Source organism: Paroedura picta, chromosome 2 (genome assembly GCF_049243985.1).
Source record: "Paroedura picta isolate Pp20150507F chromosome 2, Ppicta_v3.0, whole genome shotgun sequence".
Classification (NCBI taxonomy): Eukaryota; Metazoa; Chordata; class Lepidosauria; order Squamata; family Gekkonidae; genus Paroedura; species Paroedura picta.
Window position 1 is genome coordinate 124,284,174 of NC_135370.1, and position 21,665 is coordinate 124,305,838.

General features: G+C 43.9%; 1 protein-coding gene across 1 annotated transcript in view; it reads right to left on the minus strand.

Annotated features, from left to right (window-relative positions):
* Positions 1 to 21,665, minus strand: part of MYBPC3 (myosin binding protein C3) — a 70,243-nt gene that overhangs the window by 35,077 nt on the left and 13,501 nt on the right. Inside the window, exons 6-17 of the mRNA XM_077322437.1 lie at positions 20,205 to 20,322; positions 18,240 to 18,288; positions 17,430 to 17,474; positions 16,316 to 16,372; positions 10,408 to 10,431; positions 8,029 to 8,195; positions 7,219 to 7,351; positions 6,954 to 6,956; positions 6,304 to 6,428; positions 4,457 to 4,562; positions 717 to 883; positions 176 to 341 (exon numbers count right to left, since the gene is read on the minus strand). Coding sequence (XP_077178552.1) covers positions 176 to 341; positions 717 to 883; positions 4,457 to 4,562; positions 6,304 to 6,428; positions 6,954 to 6,956; positions 7,219 to 7,351; positions 8,029 to 8,195; positions 10,408 to 10,431; positions 16,316 to 16,372; positions 17,430 to 17,474; positions 18,240 to 18,288; positions 20,205 to 20,322 — 1,160 coding nt within the window. The remainder of the gene's footprint in view (positions 1 to 175; positions 342 to 716; positions 884 to 4,456; positions 4,563 to 6,303; positions 6,429 to 6,953; positions 6,957 to 7,218; positions 7,352 to 8,028; positions 8,196 to 10,407; positions 10,432 to 16,315; positions 16,373 to 17,429; positions 17,475 to 18,239; positions 18,289 to 20,204; positions 20,323 to 21,665) is intronic.

Here is a 21,665-nt window from a genome sequence, read left to right on the forward strand (position 1 = left end):
ATCCTGCATATCTACTAAACAATTTACAGCACGTAGTGGGAAAATATCTGCTTAAATCAGCTTCTGACCCTCCACTCTCCCTCTTAACTAAAATCGGCAAAGAATCTTGGTGCATACTACCGTCCCAGGAAGACAATTTTCATGTTCTGCCTTAGCTTTCTGAGGAATGACTTACCTGCCAATGTGAGAGATTTTAATCCTCTCGTTTGGGATCACCTCCTTCCCATTTTTCAACCAGATGCCCTTCACATTCTCATCAGAAACCTCACACTTGAACACAGCCTGGTCCCGAGCCTTCACTGTCAGATCCGCAATACTTTGGTACACTTCCAGCTTCTTCTCTGGAATCGTGAATTTGAGGAAGAAGTGGCATAAACATCAGCAGGTCAGGGGTCAGACAAAAACTCATACCGTTGATGCTGCTTTTACAGAAAGAAGGGGCTGAAGTCAGGTGAAACTGGAAGATACATCCGGAGCACGTGAGGCTTTAATAGGACATGATAAACAGCCACCTGTTGTTATTAGGATTCTATTACATCCGGCATATAGGCCCAACAATCCCCATAATAGGTTCTTTGGAGCCCCGTCGTATTAGCTGTCATGCAATTAGCTACTGCTGCATCAGCCGTTACTACAGAGCAAGTTATAACCAGACTCTGTATATTCTTTTTTGTTATTTAGATTATTTAGAAAAGATGGTGTTCCTCATGTCTCACCTTGTACAATTAGTTCAGCAACTGACTCCCCACCATTGGTCTGCACTTTGTAGTGGCCATTATCTTCCTTGGTGGATTCATTAATGATGAGGTAGTGCTTTTTCCCATCCTTTTTGAAACGATATTTGAATGTCTCTTCCCGGGTCAGCTCCAGTCCATCCTTTTCCCTATAGGTATCAAAAACTGTTAGTTTATATTCCTTCTCATAGCTCAATAGTAGCGCTGCCTCTCCCCTGGTCTATCATGTCCCATACACAGCTTAGGTTCAGCTATCTCTTTGACCTCTATGCAGGAGGGAAGAATTGTGCCTTTATACAAGTGAGGCCTTTTGAATGAGGTGGCTGGATGGAGTCACTGAAGCAGTTGGTGCAAACTCAAATGGACTCCGGGGAATGGTAGAGGACAGGAAGGCCTGGAGGATCATTGTCCATGGGGTCGCGATGGGTCGGACACGACTTCGCACCTAACAACAACAAGTGAGGCATGATGATGCTCTGAAGAATGTAACAGGCATGGGACAATATATGCATAGCAAAGAATGACAAATAGTCCTCTAGCTTGGTGCGGTGGTTAAGAGTGGTGGCCTCTATAATCTGGAGAACTGGGTTTGATTCCCCCCTCCTCCGCATGCAGCCAGCTGGGGGACCTTGGGAAAGTCACAGTTCTGTTTTGTAGAGAAGTCTGTCAGAGCTCTCTCAGCCTCACCTTCCTCACAGGGAGTCTGTTGTTGGGATAGGAAGCAACTGTAAGCTACTTTGAGACTACTCTGGATAGTGAAAAGTGGTACAAATACCAACTCTTCTTCTTCAGCTGATATCCTTTGTGATTTTGATGCAATCAGTCAGCTTGTTCATTAAAAAAATAGATACTGTTCTAAAAGAAGTAGTATCAGAAGGAAGGAATGACTGCTAATGAAATCTGAATGTAGCAGTAATAAGAAGCTATCAGAACATAAATGAAGTGAATTTTATTGTAATTGAAGTTTAATTAGCTTCTGAATTGTGACAGTTTTCCCATGTGGATTTTTACCTTTGTACTTCCCTACTCTTAATGTTGAATAGGAATCATTTCTGGCATTCTTGAATTGTGGGAGAGTGATGCTAGATACTAAATTATTTTATACAAATCCTGTAGGTGGCTGCATTGATCCAGAGAACAAGTGCAGTAATAACAAATATATATATTAGGGCCAATGCAAATATCACAAAATAGTGGACAGATTTTTGTTCTCAGACCTCTTTATTGGACTGATTGCTAAGAACACACACACAAACACACACACAGAGGGTAGTAAAAAAGTTGTTTCAGGGGATGTTTGAAGAGCTTAAACTCTGTGGTCTGTCGTGTTCTTGAAATGGAAATGTAATGATATTTCAGAGGAATAAGTGCCCATTGTGAGCCAATTTTCCAGATGCACCAGAAGTTCTCATGATGAAGATAATAAGGATGGAACCCATAATAGCTGGCTATATATCCAAACCTTCCCTAGTGCTATTTACAATGCAAGCCCTGCACTCACTATTCTGTGGTGATTTGGTTGGTCCCAATGAAAAGATACTTGACTCTTTTATAGATTCATTGTGAAGCTGAGAGGTCTCCCCCTGGCTCCCAACTCCATATAAAACAAGGACAGCTGCACCTTCACCCTTGTCTGATTTCCATTCCACAAATATCAATAGTCTATAATGAGTAGTTATATTTCACAAAGTAGCTCTGAGCTACGGGATCAGATAGTGGCAGCTGCACGGAGTTTGGGGAAGGATTAGATACCCATCAGTGCACCCCACCCATTCAGATATCCATAAGTGGATGCTAAATGGCAAATGCATCTTTCTGCTGTATTGCCCAGAGTTTAATGAGTGTCTAGTGAATCTATTTAAATTCTTGGTCCCTCTCCACCCACAAAGAATGGATAAGAAACATGCCTTTGAGAAAGCAAGAGATATTTAAGAACATTTCCTCACTTGGTGCTTGAAAATGTGAACAAGCACATGAAGCTCTCATATGAAAGACAATAAGGCCGAACATTTCTAACGGTTACACACCTTTTTTACACAAATACCTGTGAAGGCATATCATTTCATGAGAAACAACCTTTAGGAATTTCTGTCTTAAAAACAGATTGTGTGCAAAAGCTGGATAAAATCAATATTTGTTTTTCCATAAGACAAGTGGGTGCTCTCACTCTTCTTATTGCCTTGTAGGCAGGGGAATTGAAACAGAACACAAGAATTTAAGGAGAGCCCTGCTGGATCAGACCAATAGTCCATCTAGCCCAGCATCTTGTCTCACACAGGAGCCAGCCAGTTACTCTGGACAGAACCTGAGGCCTTCCCTAGTGTTGCTTCTTGCCTCTGGGATTGGGAGGTTTAGTGCCTCTGAATGTTGAGGTTCCCTCAGCTAATAACCATTGATAGGCTTATCCTCCATGAATCTATTTAATCCCCCTTTAAAACTGTTTATTTCTGGGGCCATCAGTACATCCTCTGGCAGTGAATTCCACACTTTAATCACCCTCTGTGTACAGTAGCATTTCCTTTTGGCAGTCCTAAACCTACTGCCCATCAGCTGCATTGGATGCCCTCAGGTTCTAGAGTTTTGGAAGAAGAAGAAAAAGCTAACTTTGTCAACTCTCTTCACCCTGTGCATAATTTTATAAACCTCTATCATATCCCCCTTTGCCTTCATTTAAACTGAAAAGACCCAGACTCTACAGCATTTCCTCATTAGGAAGGTGCTCCAAACCTCAAATCATCTTGGTTGCCTTCCACTGGTTGCTCTGCAATGTCCTTTTGGAGACACAGTGACTAGAACTGTATACAGTAATCCAAATGAGGTTTCTTCTTATATTCATAAAGGGGCCTTATCTTATTCTCAACCACTTTCCGAATAACCCCTAACAAAGAGTTTGCTGTTTTACCCACTACAGCACCCTGGGTTGATACTTTCATTGAGCCACCACTATGACTCCAAGATCTTTTTTTCTTACTCAGTCCCCATTAGCCTATATTTAAAGTTGGAATTTTGTGTCCTAATGCATATCAACTTACACTTACCAACTTGTAACTTCATTTATCACATTGTCACTTACTCATCCGATGTGTCACTTCCTACCCTCTCCAGGCCCATCATTGGCCATTTTGGGAGGTGGGTTGGTATATCACCCAATAAATATTTAACAAATTATATATCAGATCACCATTGTCTCCATGCTTGTTCACTTTCTCAAAGAACTCCGAAAGGTTGGAGAGTTAGGACTTCCTTTGCAGAAACCTATTCTATCTTTGATTACAGTGTCTACTAATTTGCCTGAGACAGACATTAGGCTGACTGGCATGTAATTTCCAGTCCTCTCTGGATCATTTTTCAAAAACTTGTGTCACATTTGCTGCTCTCCAGTCTTTTAATTTAGAGATAAGCTACATGTATGTGTTAGTAGATCAACTATCTCACATCTGAGTTCCTTAAGAATTGCTGGGTACGCATCATCAGAACCTGGAGACATATTGGTTTTTAATTTCCCTATTAGGTCTCTGGGTGAGTTCAGATTGGATGAGTTCTTCCTTTCTGAAAATAGGAGCTGTGACCTGGGAACATGCCCCATACTTTCCATGACAAACACAAAATCAAAGAAGTCATTGAGCTTCTTTGCCACCTCCCTATCTTTCTTTAGCAATCCTTTTATTATTATCTCATTTTAGACCCCTACAGGGAACAGAAAATCCTGTTTGCTTTCTTACCATTTCACCGCAGCCCCTTCTTCAGACACATCAATCTCAAATTCTACTCTTTCTCCAACCATCACTACCTGGTCTTCCAAAGGACGAGTAATCAGTATAGGAGGCTCTACAATGTGAAAGCAAACGGATTGAGGGAGTGGTCCAGAGCACAACCAAGTTCCATTAACAGATAATATTCAGCTGGCAGTATGTTTTTCCTTTCCCCAGAAGGCAAGGAAAACAGATCCTTGTTCCCCTGGAGTTTTTGCTGAAAGGTCTGTTCATAGGAATAATGGATTTGTGAGTTACCTTATTCATTGCTTATCTGAGAAACTTTAAAACAGGGGAGCGCTCAGTTCTCACCCCCTTCAGTCTTTGCAACTATTAATCAGAAATTTAGCACACTTACGATCCTAATATTGTTATGTAATCTAAGAACTAAACAGGAAGCCTAAGTTTTGCTGGCACAATGGGGCAAAAAGGGTTGAAATTGCAAAGGAAGAAGAAAGGAAGAGCATCGTTCCTCTTGCAAAAGAATTGCAAGGGGAGAATGACAGGCATGGCTTTGCAGACAAGTTCTTTCCCTTCGAATGCACAGCAAGGATCACATTTCAAATCAGTAAAGACTGTCATGGTCATTACCCAGTAGGTAATAAAGAAATCTAATGAAAGATCAGGAATAGGCACATTTCATTTTAATACTGTCTGCAGACTGACATAGGCTATAGTCCTCCTCTCACATGCTTCCTTTGTATTCCTCTGTTCTTCCAAGCTGGGGTTTATAGATGAAAGCTGATTTGAAGGGAGCTTAGCTGAACTGCAGAGATGAGCTTCAGATTTTTTTTCTTCTTTCCAAAAAGCACTCGTTATCAATTTTGGGTCAGGGAGGAGAGTGCACTCAAAGGGGCAGGAAAGCTTGCAGGAGGAGGAAAGGCAATGTCCATTGCCTTGACAACCAGCCTGATGCTCCCTGTTTCACTGGTCTGTGCTGCTGCAAGGACATGGCGTTGAGGCACTCCTCAGAATGCACGCTTTTTCAGGTGCTCACTGTAAGTCCAACGAACGTGCTGGGGGATGGTATTATAAAGGCAAGCTCACCCTCCCCCATTTGGGCATAGCCATTGCATCATGACTAGCGCGTGGTGTGGTATAATGGTTAGCATGTCAGAATAGACGCTGGGGGGACCCTGATTCAGAAGAGATATGAGTGATCTTGGGTCAGTCACATACTTTCAGCCTAACCTACCTCACAAGGTTGTTTTGAGAATAAAATGGAGGACAGGAGAATGATGTAAGCTACTTTGAGTCTCCATTGGGCAGAATAGTGGGGAATAAAGGAAGTAAACTAATAGGTCCTTTGTTCATGCAATAGTATGTATGCAAGGATCTCCCCACACCACCACCGCCTCTGCAGTGCCCTTCCTTCCCCAATACATTTGGACTCTACCTACATTCAAAGTTTGAAAAGTGCTGTTGTCTATTTCTTCTGAATAATATGTGCATTCTGGTAGGACTAATGCTGCACTATAAGGGTAGTTGGCTTCCCTTTCACTCACTGACATAATCGTGTCACCCAATCTAACTGGTTTCACATGGCCAGCTCATCAATACTCTGTTCCCTGGTTGGCTGGGATTAAATATAGATGTGCAGGGTGGATGGGTAGGAGAGGCCCTATCATTTTTTTAAAAGACACCAAAGCAGCAGCAGACTGCAGACAGGCTAAAAAGAACAAAAAAAAATATGAACAAGTGGAAGGCATGGGATTTTCAGGAAGCATTTTACATCTCTCTAAAACATATTTGCAGGCTTAGAGTAGGGTTGCTTGGGGTTCCTCAGGTCCCATCACATCAATGCTAATTATGCTCACCTCTGACAAAGAGCTCTGTGAAACTCTTCTCCTCACCAACCACACATTGATAAGCTGCATCATCGGCCAGTGAGCAGTGGTTAATGGTCAAAATCCGCTTATTTCCAAGGGCTTCAAAAATATATCTGTGGAAATGCAAGGCCAAAGATAATCAACGTAGAGCAGGTGTGTGTGTGTGTAGGGGGGAAGGATTTGTCAAAATGGTTTCGGTCATTTTAGAAAAGAGGGATATATTTGACTAGCTGTCCCAACCATGTCTGGATCACGATATACCCACCTATGACCCTGAAGACTCCCAAGGGATTTATTAACTTCTTGGAATATGGGCAAAGAAATAGGAATAACCTACAATATTTATGTGCAAATAGGCACTTATGATGCCCTACAAGGACAGAATATTCACTAGGGGTCACTATGTGGCAAAATGATTCTCTTGAGTGTATGGGTCATATGTCAGTCAGATGTCATAGTCATTGGAGCCAGGTGACCCCACAAACAATATAATCTTCCACCTGTTAATAAAGAAACATTTCTACTACATTAGTAATATTGGTAGGATAAAGGTTTAAGTATACAAAAGCTTCATCATTATATTGTGAGAAAGAAACAACAATTGCATTCAAAAGTAGAAGTGGTGGGAAGATACTTACTTGCTAAGCGAGGGATCATTGGCCAGGTTTCATCCCAAGTGCAGAGTGGGAAAAGAAAAATAGGCAGTTGTGAACTGACATATTGATCAGCAGCATCACACAGTAACAGCTGCTTCCCACAGAACCCAATGTATCATTTTCTCCCCCCCTTCCTTTCTGACGTGTCCCATTTTTCTTCTCCCCACCCACAATAATGGCCAAATTATCCATTTGCTCCACAGTGATACCGTTTTCCATGAGTATGTCCTTCTTTTATCACTGTTACCTGCCGCTCACTTGAATCTCTTGCCCATTCTTTAGCCATTTCACTTCGTCATCTGGGTTAGCAAGTTCCACCATTAACTTAATCTTCTGGCCTTTGTCTATCTGGTAGGCAGGATCTAGTCTCTTGAGGAAGGCTAGGGTGAAAAGGGTTTACCAAATCAAACATGTCCTGTTCAAACATTTTACACTGCAGCTTTGCTTAGGGAAAGAAAGACAAGGGTATGGCTATCTTTTCCATCCTCCTGTAGGACTTGTCTATACAGAAGTTCAGCATAAAACAGCCTTCGCTTAGCTAACACCTGATGTCTGGTTAATCTGAATGGCTACCTCATTTCTTTTATGTTGAGTCTTGGTAGGCATGTCTGCCTACCGATGTTCCCAAGTAATAACATCAACCACTTGATTTATAGTAAAATCCAGCGCAAAGAAGCGTTGAGCATCTCCATCCTCCTCACTTAAGCTGTATTCTCCTGTTTCATTTTTCTAATATTCCTATTGCCTCTAAAATTTCTACCTCTCTTTCCTCCTGGAACCTTTATAATCTTCCTTCCTTCCTTCCTTCCTTCCTTCCTTCCTTCCTTCCTTCCTTCCTTCCTTCCTTCCTTCCTTCCTTCCTTCCTTCCTTCCTTCCTTCCTTCCTTCCTTCCTTCCTTCAGTTCTATTTCTTGAATAATAAACAGAATTGGACAAAAGATATAAGAATTTGAAATGGGCTGTCAGGGATGTTTTTCCTTGAAGAAGACATCTGAGAGCTGCTTCACACATCATGTATGAAGGAAAAGCAAACAAACAAAAAGAAATCTGGTCTTACATGTGCTTTTCTTTTCTTCCTTCTTCATGCGTTTGAGGCGTTTCAACAACCCTCGCAGGTCAGTGATGCCATACTGGAATGCAATTCTCTCATACTCTGATGGAGGAGCATTCCGAAGGATTTCCCAGACATCAACCTCCGGCTGTGATTCAGTTTTTGTATCAGTTCTGATGAAAGAGGAATACATTATGTTAGAAGAGGCTTCAACATTGCCTTCAGGCCAGCAATCAGGATGTGGCTCTACAACATGAATGTATTTAACTGTCTCCTGGGGTGACACTAAAAGATTTAAGTATCTTGATGAGAATTAAACAGCAGTAATGTGTCAAAGCCAACAACTAAGCATATATTTTCACATACCCAGACTGGTTCCTTATGAATAAGGGGCATTCAGAGATGCAGGGCAAGAGATGTACAATTATTTTTCTTGAGAGTGGAAGAATGAGAGGATCTTGGAATTACCTTATCCAGTAATCAAAAGTGATACTTGTACTGTGCCCAGAGCATTTCACCACAGTGATAATTGTGACATTTGATGGAAACACACATGTGGGTAAGGTCCACCTTCCTCCACGTAAATATGCCCATCAGTTAAAATCTTCTCTGTGTAGTCCTATCTTTAAAAGTGAGGCAAATGGTTGTTGAAGGGAGGCCTTTATCAGGAGTTCCCAGACTCTAAAACTCTGTCCCCAGCCTTATATCTTTAACAGGGGCCACAAGAAGCCCATCCTGGGTAGAGTCTGCACAGGGCTTTTTATCCACTCCTAGTTCAAATAAATCCCTGTCATCTAAACTGAATTCGACTTCCATTTTTATTTTGGGCACTTTAAATTTTCCCTCTGCAACATGATTGAGCTGACGTGACACCATCCAGGAATGGTGATAACTCAGTATAATCGATCCAGCCACTGAGGTAGAGAAGCAGTCTGTCCCTGATTGGCTGGGCGCCAGTTCAAAGACTTCCTGGTTGCAAAACTTTCCTCCCAAGATTTGTTTTTTCTCTCTGGAATCTGTTTTAAAGTGACTGTGCTCCAGAATCAGCAGAAATTTGCCTCATTCTCTGAGAGGCTGCTGCTGCTGCTGCTGCTACTGCTAGCTGGCTCAGCTCCCCTCCCCCCCCACTTGTTAAGGAAAGAAAGAGACAAGCAGCCTCATGCTGCACTAGGCTTCTCCACTGACAGTCAAAAGAAGAGAAATAAAACATGCCAGCTAGACTTCCTTCCTTTCAAGTCGGTGGAAAGCAATGAGGAAGACCCGGGTTCAAATCAATTTGAATTCAGCAGGATTGACAATGGAATAAACAAAGTAAGTGCAGAATCAGTCCTGTGCTCTTATACTTTTTGCAGTACTTAGAATCCTTCAAAGCGGTTTTATTTTTAGTTTCCATTCTATTTTTGAAAGTGTTGCTGTTCTAGTCTTATTTATACTGTATGGTTTTAGAGGCCAAGCTAAAACATAAGAAGAGCTCTGTTTGATCAGACAAATGATCCATCTTGTCCATCATCCTGATTCACAAAGCCATCATGTTGCCCTGGAAGGCCAACAATAAGATTTAGAAGAAGAAGAAGAAGAGTTGGTTCTTATATGCCGCTTTTCCCTACCCGAAGGAGGCTCAAAGCGGCTTACAGTTGCCTTCCCATTCCTCTCCCTACAACAGACACCCTGTGAGGTAGGTGAGGCTGAGAGAGCGCTGATATCACTGCCCGGTCACAACAGTTTTATCAGTGCCGTAGCGAGCCCAAGGTCACCCAGCTGGTTGCATGTGGGGGAGCGCAGAATCGAACCTGGCATGCCAGATTAGAAGTCCGCACTCCTAACCACTACTCCAAACTGGCTCTAAATGTATTTAGAGACAAAGGCCAGGTTTAGCACTGTTAATTCAGAGGTTTACTGCTTCTGAGTCTTGACTGGAATACCTCTGTCTAGCCTGATCTCATAAGATTTCCAAAGCTAAGCAGGATTGGCCTTGGTTAGTAGTTGGATGGGAAACCACTGCAGAATACCAGAGCTACAACTCATAGGCAGACAATAGCAAATAATCTCTTAATGTCTTTTGTCTTGAAAAACCTATGGACTCACCACCAGTCAGCTGAGATTGAACAAAACTTTCCACCCACACTGTCTCTGAATGTGGAGATTTCCTTTAGTCATTATGGCTAGTAGCCATTGATGGACCAAGCCTCTGTGAATGTGTCTAATTTCTTTTCAAAACTGTCTATGACCGTGGCTATCATTACATCCATGGGCAGCAAATTTCACAATTTCTTTACTCAATGGCTTAAAAATAGCTACATACTCAATCTTCTGGGGGGGGGTGCATCTATCTACATTCATTTGCAAATATTTATGCTAGCAGAGGAGTTAGTCTGGAAAGCTTACCGATGTACTGAGCGCAAGAAGCTTCTGTATTTGAGAACGATGTAGAGAAGCATTTGGAAGAGCATGCAGCATCCCCACGAGCAAGAAAAGGGCAACATGTATTAGTGTTAACAGCCTTCACTAGTCCTCAGCAGGTTTTAATATTCAGAGGATGCAGAAACATTCTGTCCTTCTTTTACCACCACACTCCCACACCCACCCACACACATATACATACACGGCTATCCCTTTCCATGGAGCATCATACTGGCATCTGAAAGAAGAGATATCCCTGCCTCCTGCAAGGCCAACTTTTTACAGAAAACCACTTTGCTGTCACACTAACAAAAAAAGCAGCCATCAAGTCCACATCCTCATTTAAACTATATGGAGAAATGGCATTCAGTTTATGAATCTGGAATAGTTCTCTTTTTCTAAGCAGTCTTGAGACTGTGCCAGCTCACCCAGAATCTAAACTCTATCTCTGAATGTCCTTGTAAAGTGCCTCACCGGGGCTGCTGTCATCCTCCGCTACTTGAAGTTGCTGTGATGTTCACAAATTCTTGTTCTGATGGCCCAGGAGGTACATCCAATATACAATTTTTCACAGCCATATTGGATCTCATATATTATAGACTTAGTTGAACAGTTAGCAAAACAATTCATATTAAAAGTACTTGTTTTTGCAGATAAGGCACAGACTGAACAGTAACAAGTACATTTTGGAAGGCTGCAGGAGATCAGACTTTTTATGTGAATTGTTTCGCTAATTGTTCAATTACGTCTGTAATATATGCAATCCAATGCGGATGTGGAAATTGTATGTTAGGTGTACATCCTGGACTGGATGGCTGATATTCTGAACTGTTTTGTTTGTGTGTCAGCAGGGTGATTTCTTGTACAAAGCTTTTTAAACTGTAAGTTCTTATCAGTGAACTCTTGAAAAAAAAATCTCTCTTCTTCAGTTACCTTCCTTTACTTCTTCATAGCTGCAGCCACATAGTTAGGTAGCTAATTGACTTCAAGCAGATAGGATTTAAGTACATTTCTTTCAATAAATTATTCTACTACATCATATGAGACACATGAGAATGCACTCACACAAAGTGAGGGCAAGAATAAGGTGTATGTGTGTGTGTATATTCCTCTTCCACAGTAGGGGCTTTCCTGTACTCCCACTTTGGACCCAACAGCTCACCAGTGCACAAGGGTTGCCAGTCCTGGCCCTGGACCCTGGCAAGGGGTGGGGGGCGTAGGGTTGCCAGGTCCAGGCTGAGAAATTCATGGAGATTAGGGCATGGAACTTGGAGAGGACCTCAGTGGGGTGTGATGCCACAGAGTCCACCTTCCAAAGCATCCATTTTCTCCAGGGGACCTCCTGTAAGACCAGGGGATCCCTGGTTTTCATCTGGTTTCATCCCTAACTCTCCCTGTTGTTCCTCAGCAATTCACATCCTAATATATCCATAAACAAGGAAGCAAAATGTGTGACTGGCTGAAACCACAACAGACGCAGAAGAGTTAAAAATAGCCCCACAAGTTCCAGCAATGGCTATTTCCTATCCTATCCCCTTGGATTCATTCAAACCTGTCAGCTGTCACCTCCTTAAAGGTCTCCCTCTTCATCTTAGGCACCAGCAAAGTGACAACTGTTCTCTTCTTCCTGATGGCATCAGTAGGCTAATGTCATTTCCTTAGTTTACCCTGGTCCAGTACAAAATTAAGTATAGTTTCCCCTCTCAAGCATGACCTCCAGGAAATGCATCACCATCTGATTCAAATGGGAGAGAAGTACAAGATAACAACCGAAGGACCTGTTTTGTATTTCTGCTGCTTCTGTGGGGTGATTGACAGATTTACCCCTGCCTGACTGCATTGCCAGCCGAGACTACTTCAGTTATTTGGAGAAATGTAGTATCTTTCATAAACTGCCACTAATATGGAATGTAATTCCAAGAATAACCAGTTGAACTTTTACATTTAAATTATCATTTCCTGGTCCAAAGAATTCACGTTAGAAAGATGAATTAGTGAACACTGTAAGTTCAGCTTGTTGAGTAAGAATAAGACCCAGTGAATTCCGTGGAACTGGCTTCTGAGGAAACAAGCACAGCATTGGGTTGCGGGTTAACACCAGTTAAGTAGTTTATTTTGGCAACTAAACCCAGAAACCTTTCAACCCATGGATTTCATCATGATTTGGCTCTCTTTTACCAGACTGAAATCGCTGTTAACCATATTCATAGTTTAGGATAATAATCTCCATAAATACAATTAATCACTATTCTCAATCAAACCATCAGCAAATAAAATCTGGCCAGTTATTAGATCTGTTAATTATTTTTTAGAGGTGCTTCAGTTAGACTCTAATAAGTTTATGACTCCAAACAAGAACTGACCAGAAACTCTTGATACAAGAAGTCTCATTCAGTGCTAAGAAATGCATAATCTGTACATGCTCTGAGGCAATTTAATTGTCAGACATCTGTACATGTGGTGCGGTGGTGGATTTCAACTGTGGTTCAAATCCTAGTGTGGGTCATGAAGCTGAGTGACCTTGTGCCATTCACCCTCAACCCAGCCCTCCTCACAGCACTGTTGTAAAGATAAAATAGAAGGATGGCAATCCTTTCCATGTCCACTCTGACAGGGGTAGTCAAACTGCAGCCCTCCAGATGTCCATGGACTACAATTCCCATGAGCCCCTGCCAGCATTTGCTAGCAGGGGCTCATGGGAATTCTAGTCCATGGACATCTGGAGGGCCGCAGTGACGACCCCTGATCTAGATGAAGAACAGGACATACTACTTCCCATTAAATCTGAAATCATGATATGATCTCTTAATCACTGAATCCACTGGTCATGCTTGAACAATAAGATAGAGGGAAATGAGAGAAATCTGTATGACCGTAGGAGGAAATTTCTCCTGGCAAACAAAGGAACCACACTATATTTAGAATATCTGAAACAGACCCTTGGAAACAGAAATGTCTGGAATAGCTAGGGTTGCCAATGATGGGTTGGGAAATTCCTGGAGGTTTGGAGGTAGAGCCTGGGGGTGGCAGGGTTTGAGCAGGAGTGGGACCCTAATGAGCTATAATGCCATAGAGTTCACCCTCCGAAGCAGCCATTTGATCCAGGGGAATTAAGCTCTGCTGTCTGGAGATCTGTTATAATTCTGGAAGATTGCATGCCCAACCTGGAGGTTGACAACCCTAGGAACAACACTGCATAAGTTGCTGGTCCATTGGCCTAAACTGTGAACAACAAACCACACAGACCAGTGCAGCTGAACAAATGCACAACCTATATCAGTGGAGTAGGCTAAGATCCAACAGCTGTATAACTCTTAAAAATTAGTTACATAGAGCTCATATTGAATTATGATAACTCAAAGCTCTGGATAACTGAGTTTGGATAGCAGCATTTCTATAGCAAGAAAACCACAAAGTTCTTGTGCCAATTTTAGAAGAGCTTCATATGGATTAGGAGAACATTTAGGAAAGCAAATTGCTTTGTAGCTCTTTCATATAGACTCCCTGTTTTAAAACAATGTTGGCAGGCATGTGAGATCAACTTATGTGGCTGAACTCATGATGCTCCATGGGCTATTGTTAAAGGGAGGATTGTCCAATTCCTTACACCCCATTACCTCATCCATTCCATGCATTTTACAGAGGAATTAAAAGGACATCTTACTCTCTGTTCCAGCCATCAGAATTCCAAGGATGTTTTCCAGGCACAGTTGTGTGAATGGAGCAAAGTGCAGACAGGCAGATTAGCAGGTGTACACAAATAAAGACAAGAAAGAGAAGAGGGGACCATTTTAAAAAGGAAGGAAACACAAGACATCCAGATGAAGAAGGATCTCAGCAGAAGACAATAATTACTTGTCTCCAAACAGATGGCTTTCCTGAAAGTGACTGCAGTGTTGAAGCAAAGAATAAGGTAAAGGTAACGGTATCCCCTGTGCAAGCACCGAGTCATGTCTGACCCTTGGGGTGACGCCCTCTAGCGTTTTCATGGCAGACTCAATACGGGGTGGTTTGCCAGTGCCTTCCCCAGTCATTACCGTTTACCCCCCAGCAAGCTGGGTACTCATTTTACCAACCTCGGAAGGATGGAAGGCTGAGTCAACCTTGAGCCAGCTGCTGGGATTGAACTCCCAGCCTCATGGGCAAAGCTTTCAGACGGCTGCCTTACCACTCTGCGCCACAAGAGGCTCTTTGAAGCAAAGAATACAAGCAGCAAATAAGATGTGCTTCAGGGACACGGGGTTATTATTATCTATTCATTGGTAGCCTCGGATGATCCGTTCAGCCTCTCTGCTTCAGCCACATCTTCATTCCAAGTCATATTACTACTCTATCTCACAAGGCCATTTGAACGGGGGAATAAAATATCCCCATTAAATGTCCCTTTGGGGTTTTTCAAAGCCCAGTGATACAGGAGATGTCTTACTACTCATTTGCTCATTTTGCACCTATTTCCTCAGCCACTGCCCATTCTTGATCCTTAGAACTCCATGGGCAAAAAACAGAACTGCTGCATAAGCAGACTTCTTAATCAGGCAGATTGGTACCCTGCCTTTGAGAGAAGAGGGGCATAGAGAGACAAAATTCTGATCCAGTGTTGCCTACTCTGAGTAGTAATAGTTTACCTGGGCTCCAGCCAGATGTTTTCAACATCCACTGCTATCTAGAAGCCAGGGCACCCCAGGGATTGACTTGATAGGCCAGTTTTGCACTTGGGACCTTCTGCATGCAAAGTATGTACTCTGTTACTAGTTCCACCCTTAAACTCCCCCTTTGGAAATCAGAACACTTCAGGGGAAGCAGTACTACAAACCACTCACAAATCTTTAGTTCTGCCTCCACCTAAGGAAAGCAACTCAGGTAAGTACAAGATTCTGTAAGTCCTCACTACCTGGAGAAGTGAGGCACACTTGTTACTATCTTGTTAGTAGTTCCTGACACTTTTAGTCATCTGGTGACTTCTGTCTATTACAATCAAATCATTTACATATTAATATTTTGTTCTAAAGAATCTTTCCACTGATTGAAAATGTCCTCGCTAAGATACTTGTCTCCCCCTCCCCCCCAAGCCAGGGAAATTAGTGGAACCATTAGTGGAACCATTAAGCCCATTAGATCTTATTTTGCACTTGGGGGCAGCAGAGAAGAACGTCTTTAGCTCATTCTTACCAGTGTTTGATCAGGTCAGCTTTTACACACCATCTTACCTAATTCCCCTCCATACTACAGCCCTATGCAACATGGCTTTTGCATAGATCCCATGAGTCTCAGCATGCCCTTTTGTCGAAGAGGATGCCTCCTTTTTTTACTAGGGTGATCAAGTCAGGAATTACCTGGGGACATTGGGGGTGGTGCTTAGCAAGGATGTAACATCACTTTTGTGGTGTCATGTCGTATGACATCACTTCTAAGTCAAAGGTCAAGTAAAGTCTCAATCTAAGCTCTACCCCTTCTAATGATGTCACTTCTAGCATACTGCATCCAAACCCTACCCCTTCCTGTAATGTCAATGCCAGGGTACACCCCCCTTCCTCTGAAGTCACTTCTTTCAAAATTCAACTTTAAATGCACTGATATATCACTTCCCACCCCCAGCTTTTCTCCATCTTGTTTCTTGTAGACTTTCTAGGCCTCCTTCAAGCACAAAAATAACAAAAGGCTTTAAGATAAAATACTTACTACACTCTGGTAAGTTCATCACACAACAGAAGTCCCAATGTCTAGGGATGAGTCTTCTGCCATCATACACAACTTCAGTAAGACTACAGCATCAGAGACTCTTTGACCATCCCATGCAACTTATTTAGAAAGATTTCCAAGATTTCCTAGCTAACCAAAAGGCTAGAAACTTATTTTTAGAATTGATCTTTAGAGACTGAAAATGTTCACATACCTCTTTTTCAGCAAGGCACTGAAATCCAACTCTCTGCCTTCTTCATGTCCATCCACACTGAACCGTAAAGTAAGTAACAACATCAGTGGCAATTAGTATACAACCAGAATGCAGTCACAGAAGAGGGGAAAATAGCTTCACAAAATGACTTGGAGGATTCACATACCACCACGCTGAAGGGGGCAGCTAAAGAGAGTTCCCATGAATTCTTGGACCCTTTCCACAGTATTTAAAAATGGATTTGTTTCCCCTATATTCTTGCTGATCCATAGTCTATAGTGCCTATAGAACCAAAGGGTTCCGTTAAAGTTACTGTTCCTGTTGAATGATGTTTCTGTTGAAATATTCTAGTTGATATGTTATGGTGTTCTATGTAATTACCCCATGACATTTTATGTAAATTGCCCAGAGCCGTATGGAAGGGTGGTATAATGATCCAAATAAATAAATAAGGTTGCCAGTTCTGGCTTGGAAATTCCTTGAGATTTGGTGGTGGAATCTTGGGAGCACAGGGCTTCAGGAGGGAAGGGATCCCAGCAAGATGCAATGCCATAGAGTCTACTTTCCAAAGCAACCATTTTCTCTAGAGCAGTGGTTCCCAAACTTATCTGGCCTACCGCCCCCTTTCCAGAAAAAATATTACTCAGCGCGCCCTGGAAATTATTTTTTTTTAATCTTCTCTTCTTTCTTTTATGCTTTCACCGCCCCCTTACAGTTATTCATCACCCCCAAATGCACCTGTGGCCCATCACCGCCCCCCTGGATCGCTGCAGCACCCACCAGGGGGTGGTACTGCCCACTTTGGGATCACTGCTGTTGAGGAACTGATCTCTGTCATCTGGAGATCGGTTGTAATACTAGGAGATATCCAGGCCCCATATGGAGGCTACAAGGTTTGGCAGCTGCGGCGTGTCCCGCCTTGTGGCCCCAGGAATCTGGTCACGTTATCCAAGCCCCATCTGGAAGCTGGCAGAGAACTCCCATCAGCCTTATAGCCAGTTGGTCACGACACAGGTATTGTTCATAACAGGCCACAAATACCTAATTTTAAATAGTCAGTGAGAGACTGTTCATTACGGGGAATAAATCACATGGCTGAGATAAATGAGGCTACCTGGACAGGGCTGCAGTCATCCGTCTCCCTCCTCCCAGAATGCTCCTAAGGGTCACAATCACAGACTGGAGTCAGATGGGCACAATAGCCTACTTTCCCAACATCGTCACGTTTCCAAAATCTCCATCCTAAACAGGGCAGCACCTCAGGTCTCTAAAAGCAGCACATCTGCAAAGGCGTGAACCATTTAGGTGTACGTTTGTGTATTCATATCGATATGTCTGATAACTAGTTTGACCGGTGGGGGCCCTCCAAGGTTTTTGGGTATCCTGACTACATAAACATTGGAGACGCCAGGAATTGAGTTTGGGGCTTCGCTTGTTTAGTAGTGGCAAGAGTGCTGGACTAAGGTCTGCAGCACTTTGTACGTGTCCTTGGAAGCAAGCCCAATTGAATTCTACAAAACTTATTTCAGAGTAACCATGCACAGGACTGGGCTGCCCAAAGTAAGTCTTGCTTCAGCAGGGTCAGCATCTAGCACAATAGCTGTCATGAAGAAACTATGCAGAATGTGCTTTTGTAAGAGTATTTCAGATGTTTATAGGACAAAAAAGCTAACTAAAATATAAACAGAAGACAATTACTGCTTGTTCAGAATAGCTTTATCAGTGCCGTGGCGAGCCCAAGGTCACCCAGCTGGTTGCATGTGGGGGAGCAGGGAATCAAACCTGGCTTGCCAGACTAGAAGTCCACATTCCTAACCACTGCACCAAACACTACAGACACATTTAGTCTGTGGTCTAGCAACTACATTAGTAAAAGACTCTCTCTCATGTGCTGAACAGTTAAGCCACTTGTGTTTATACTCACGCCCGTCGGAATGTTGTGCGGATATCCAAGTCTCCTACTGCAGGTGCCTCTGTAGTGGCATAGAACCGAAAAAGCAGAATCAAGCACTGACAACAGCTCTAATCTGTACATATCCAGGTTCTCCCCCTTTGCCTGCCAATATTTTAATATTTTTTACTTTGGCTGTTCTTTTGGAAAGTGAAACTTCCACTGCAAAGTGAAATGAAGAGAAAGACTGCAACCCACTCAACCAAACAAGACATCTACATTTGAACTTAAAGCCAAATTAGAAATCCTGGGTGTTAACTGCACAGAGATTTTATTCCAACCCAAGGTCAATTCAGTCCCTGCCCTCTACACAGAATTCGATTTCCATTTGGATTTGGGGTGATTTAAATTTTCCTTCTGTAGCAAGAAGGATTGATCCGGAGTGACCCTACCTTTATTGTGCGATATCTTAGAGTAGTGGTCCCCAACCTTTCTTTGGTCAGGGACAACCTCCGGGGCGAAGGGAAAGCTGACGGCCTGGTAGCCGCATGGCAGCTGCGCGCAAACGCACACGTGCAGTTGCCGTGCACGTGTGTTTTCGCCACCAGGGGGCGCTAATGCCCATGCGCAGCAACTGCGCATGCACATGTTCGCCACCAGGGGGCGCAAACGCACATGCATGGCAACTGCATGTGCACATTTGTGTTGCTGGCGTGCCGGGCCTGCCTCTTCCACGAGCTCCTCGCTGTGGGGGGGGAGGCAGGTGCGGCTGCCGGCGGCCTGGTACCGTGGCCTTTGTGGACCGGTACCGGGCTGTGGACCGGGGGTTGATGACCCCCGTCTTAGAGTGCCTATAATGCTCAATATTTTTCAAATCCGGATTGGAAAAGAAAGCTCCGCGGTAGAGAACCTCTAATAGGTCACACCTGGTCATGTGACAAGATTGCCTTAAAGGAGTAGCCCCTAATTTCTCTCAACCTCTGTCGGTCCTGGATTTTTTCTCCCTTCTCTACCTTTTTCGATCCTCTCCCCACCCCCTCCAAGAAAATTAAGAGGCTCCCTCCTTGACTCCTCTCCCCCCCCTTCAAGAAAAAAAAGAAAGAGGCTTGGCTCCCCCTCCCTTCTGAACTACCCTAACCACGTGCAGAAGACTTTTCTCTTTCAGTGGGGGGGGGGGGGAAGAGGAAGACCCAAGTTCAAAACGATCTGAATTCAACAGGATTGACAATGGAATAAACAAAGTAAGTGCAGACTCTGCCCTGGTAGTTCCTAATGACACTAAGTGCAATCCAAGTCGTGTCTACTCAGAAGTAGGTCCCCATATATTCAGTGGTGTTTACTTCCAGGTTATGTGCACACTGAGAACAATGATAAAAGAAAGGCTTATTTAGTAATGCCAATCCTCTTGAATTTACTCCATGACAACAAATGTCAAAGTTACGTAAACAGCAGAGAGTGTTCACAGATGAAGAGGGCATAAACAGCACTGCAGACAAGTAAAAGAACTTATGGAACTGCCTCTCTCAGCCGAAAGTTGGTCAAAGCAGAAGGTACCACCGGCCATTTCCTTCCATATACATTAATCCAGCCTTTGCTGGCCTACTGACCCATTGTGTAAATATGGCTGCCAGAAACATAACATGCTCCAATAACATTTTCCCAGTCACTACCAATCTGTTTAGACAGCTCAAGATTTCAGCTTCTAGGAAGGTCAAGTTTAAATGAAGAATGGTGGAAACACTTCTACACAAACTATACTGTTCTGGTTCCAAGTTCCTTGTAAATATTTAGTGAGCCGATGCAAACTACTTCACAGGGCTGTTGTGAGAGTAAAGGGGGGGGCATATATGAATTCCTGAAGCATGGAATAAAGATTTAGTAGATGGATGTAATAGTCATTGGCCCAATTTAATGTTATATGTAGCTTTGTCAACTAATATAAGGAAAAGTTTTTTTGAGGGAAAAGTGCAGCTGCTCTAGTTACGCAAGAAACCTTACCATTGACAACAAGGTTGAAATTACAGCAATCAAACTTGTCTTTAGTGGACACTTCACATCTGTATCCACCTGCATAAGTCATTTTTGCTTCAATAATGTTCATTTCAAAGATGTAAACCTACAGCAAATAGAAATAATGAATGGACCATTTTCCTGACTAAATTCCATCTGAGAGTTTTTGTATTCCATTTCCAGCACACCCAGGTATAAAATATGAGTCTCTCTGTCATAATATAGCACTCCTCTTTGCTCTTCACTGTCCTGTGAGCTTCCTTAAATTTCCATAATTCACATCCCTACACAGTTTCTGTTTCCTCATCTTCGAGGTCAGTGGTTCTCAACCTTCCTAATGCCACGACCCTTTAATACAGTTCCTCATGTTGCGGTGACCCCCAACCATAAAATTATGCAAGTGTTCTTTCACAGAAATTAAACCCAAATTGACCAATGACATGAAGATCCATTGTTCATTATCTGTAACCACTCCGCGGTAATAATGAAAGACTAAGCCCTCTGTGGGAGGAGTTGGTCCGTGATGAGGAAGTCCACCGATTGGGCTCTGGCCCCCGAATTGACAAGCGGAGGGCCTAATCGGCTGGCGCGAACAGGATTGGGCCCTCCGCTTGACAGCCCGCCTCCCAGACCGCCCACCCTGCACTGGAGCCTGCCTTCGCCTGCCAGCCATCATATCAAGCCTGGCAGCCGGCGAGGCACGTCGCCGCCCGCCCTATCACGCTGCCGCCTGACTTCCCCTCCGAGGCGACAAAGCGCCTAGGCAGGGCCATGCCTCCTGACACAGCCACCCTCCAGCCGAGCCTGCCTTCGCCTGCCGCCCACACTTTCCAGCCTGCCCGCTGGCCAGCCACATCCCCGCCGCCCTAACCTCCACTGTGGGGCGGGGAGTGCCAGCCCCGCCGTGCCCCAACTTCACCTCCTGCCCGCACAGCCCGTTGCCCAGCCGACCGCCTACCCAGCCACCTACCTTCCACTACAGCCTCGCTTTGCCTCAGGCTGCCATCTCATGCCTGCCACCTGCCCAGGCACATCACAGCCCGCCCTGCCCTCGACTGCGCCGCCAGGAACCCCGGCCACGCAGCAGCCCGACTTCTCCACGGAACTGATCAGCCAGGTAGCCAGCCTGCCACTCCCCTCCGCCGTGCCTTCCCGCTACACACTCTCCCCCCCTTTCAAGTCCTCCCCACCCCCGCTCGCTTCCGCCACCCCTTCCCACTATGCGCTCTCTGCCCTTTCAAACCATCCCCATCCACCCTCAGATTCCCACAACACTTTCTACTCCCCTCCTTCGACTCCTCCCCACCTACGCACACCTCCACCGCTGCTTCCCGCCAGGCGTTCTCCCCCCTCCCAAGCCCTCCGCGTCCCCGCTCACCTCCGCATTCTCCCCCCCTACTCCCAGGCCCTCCCCATCTGCTCCCACCTCCATCAACACTTCTCCGCCCT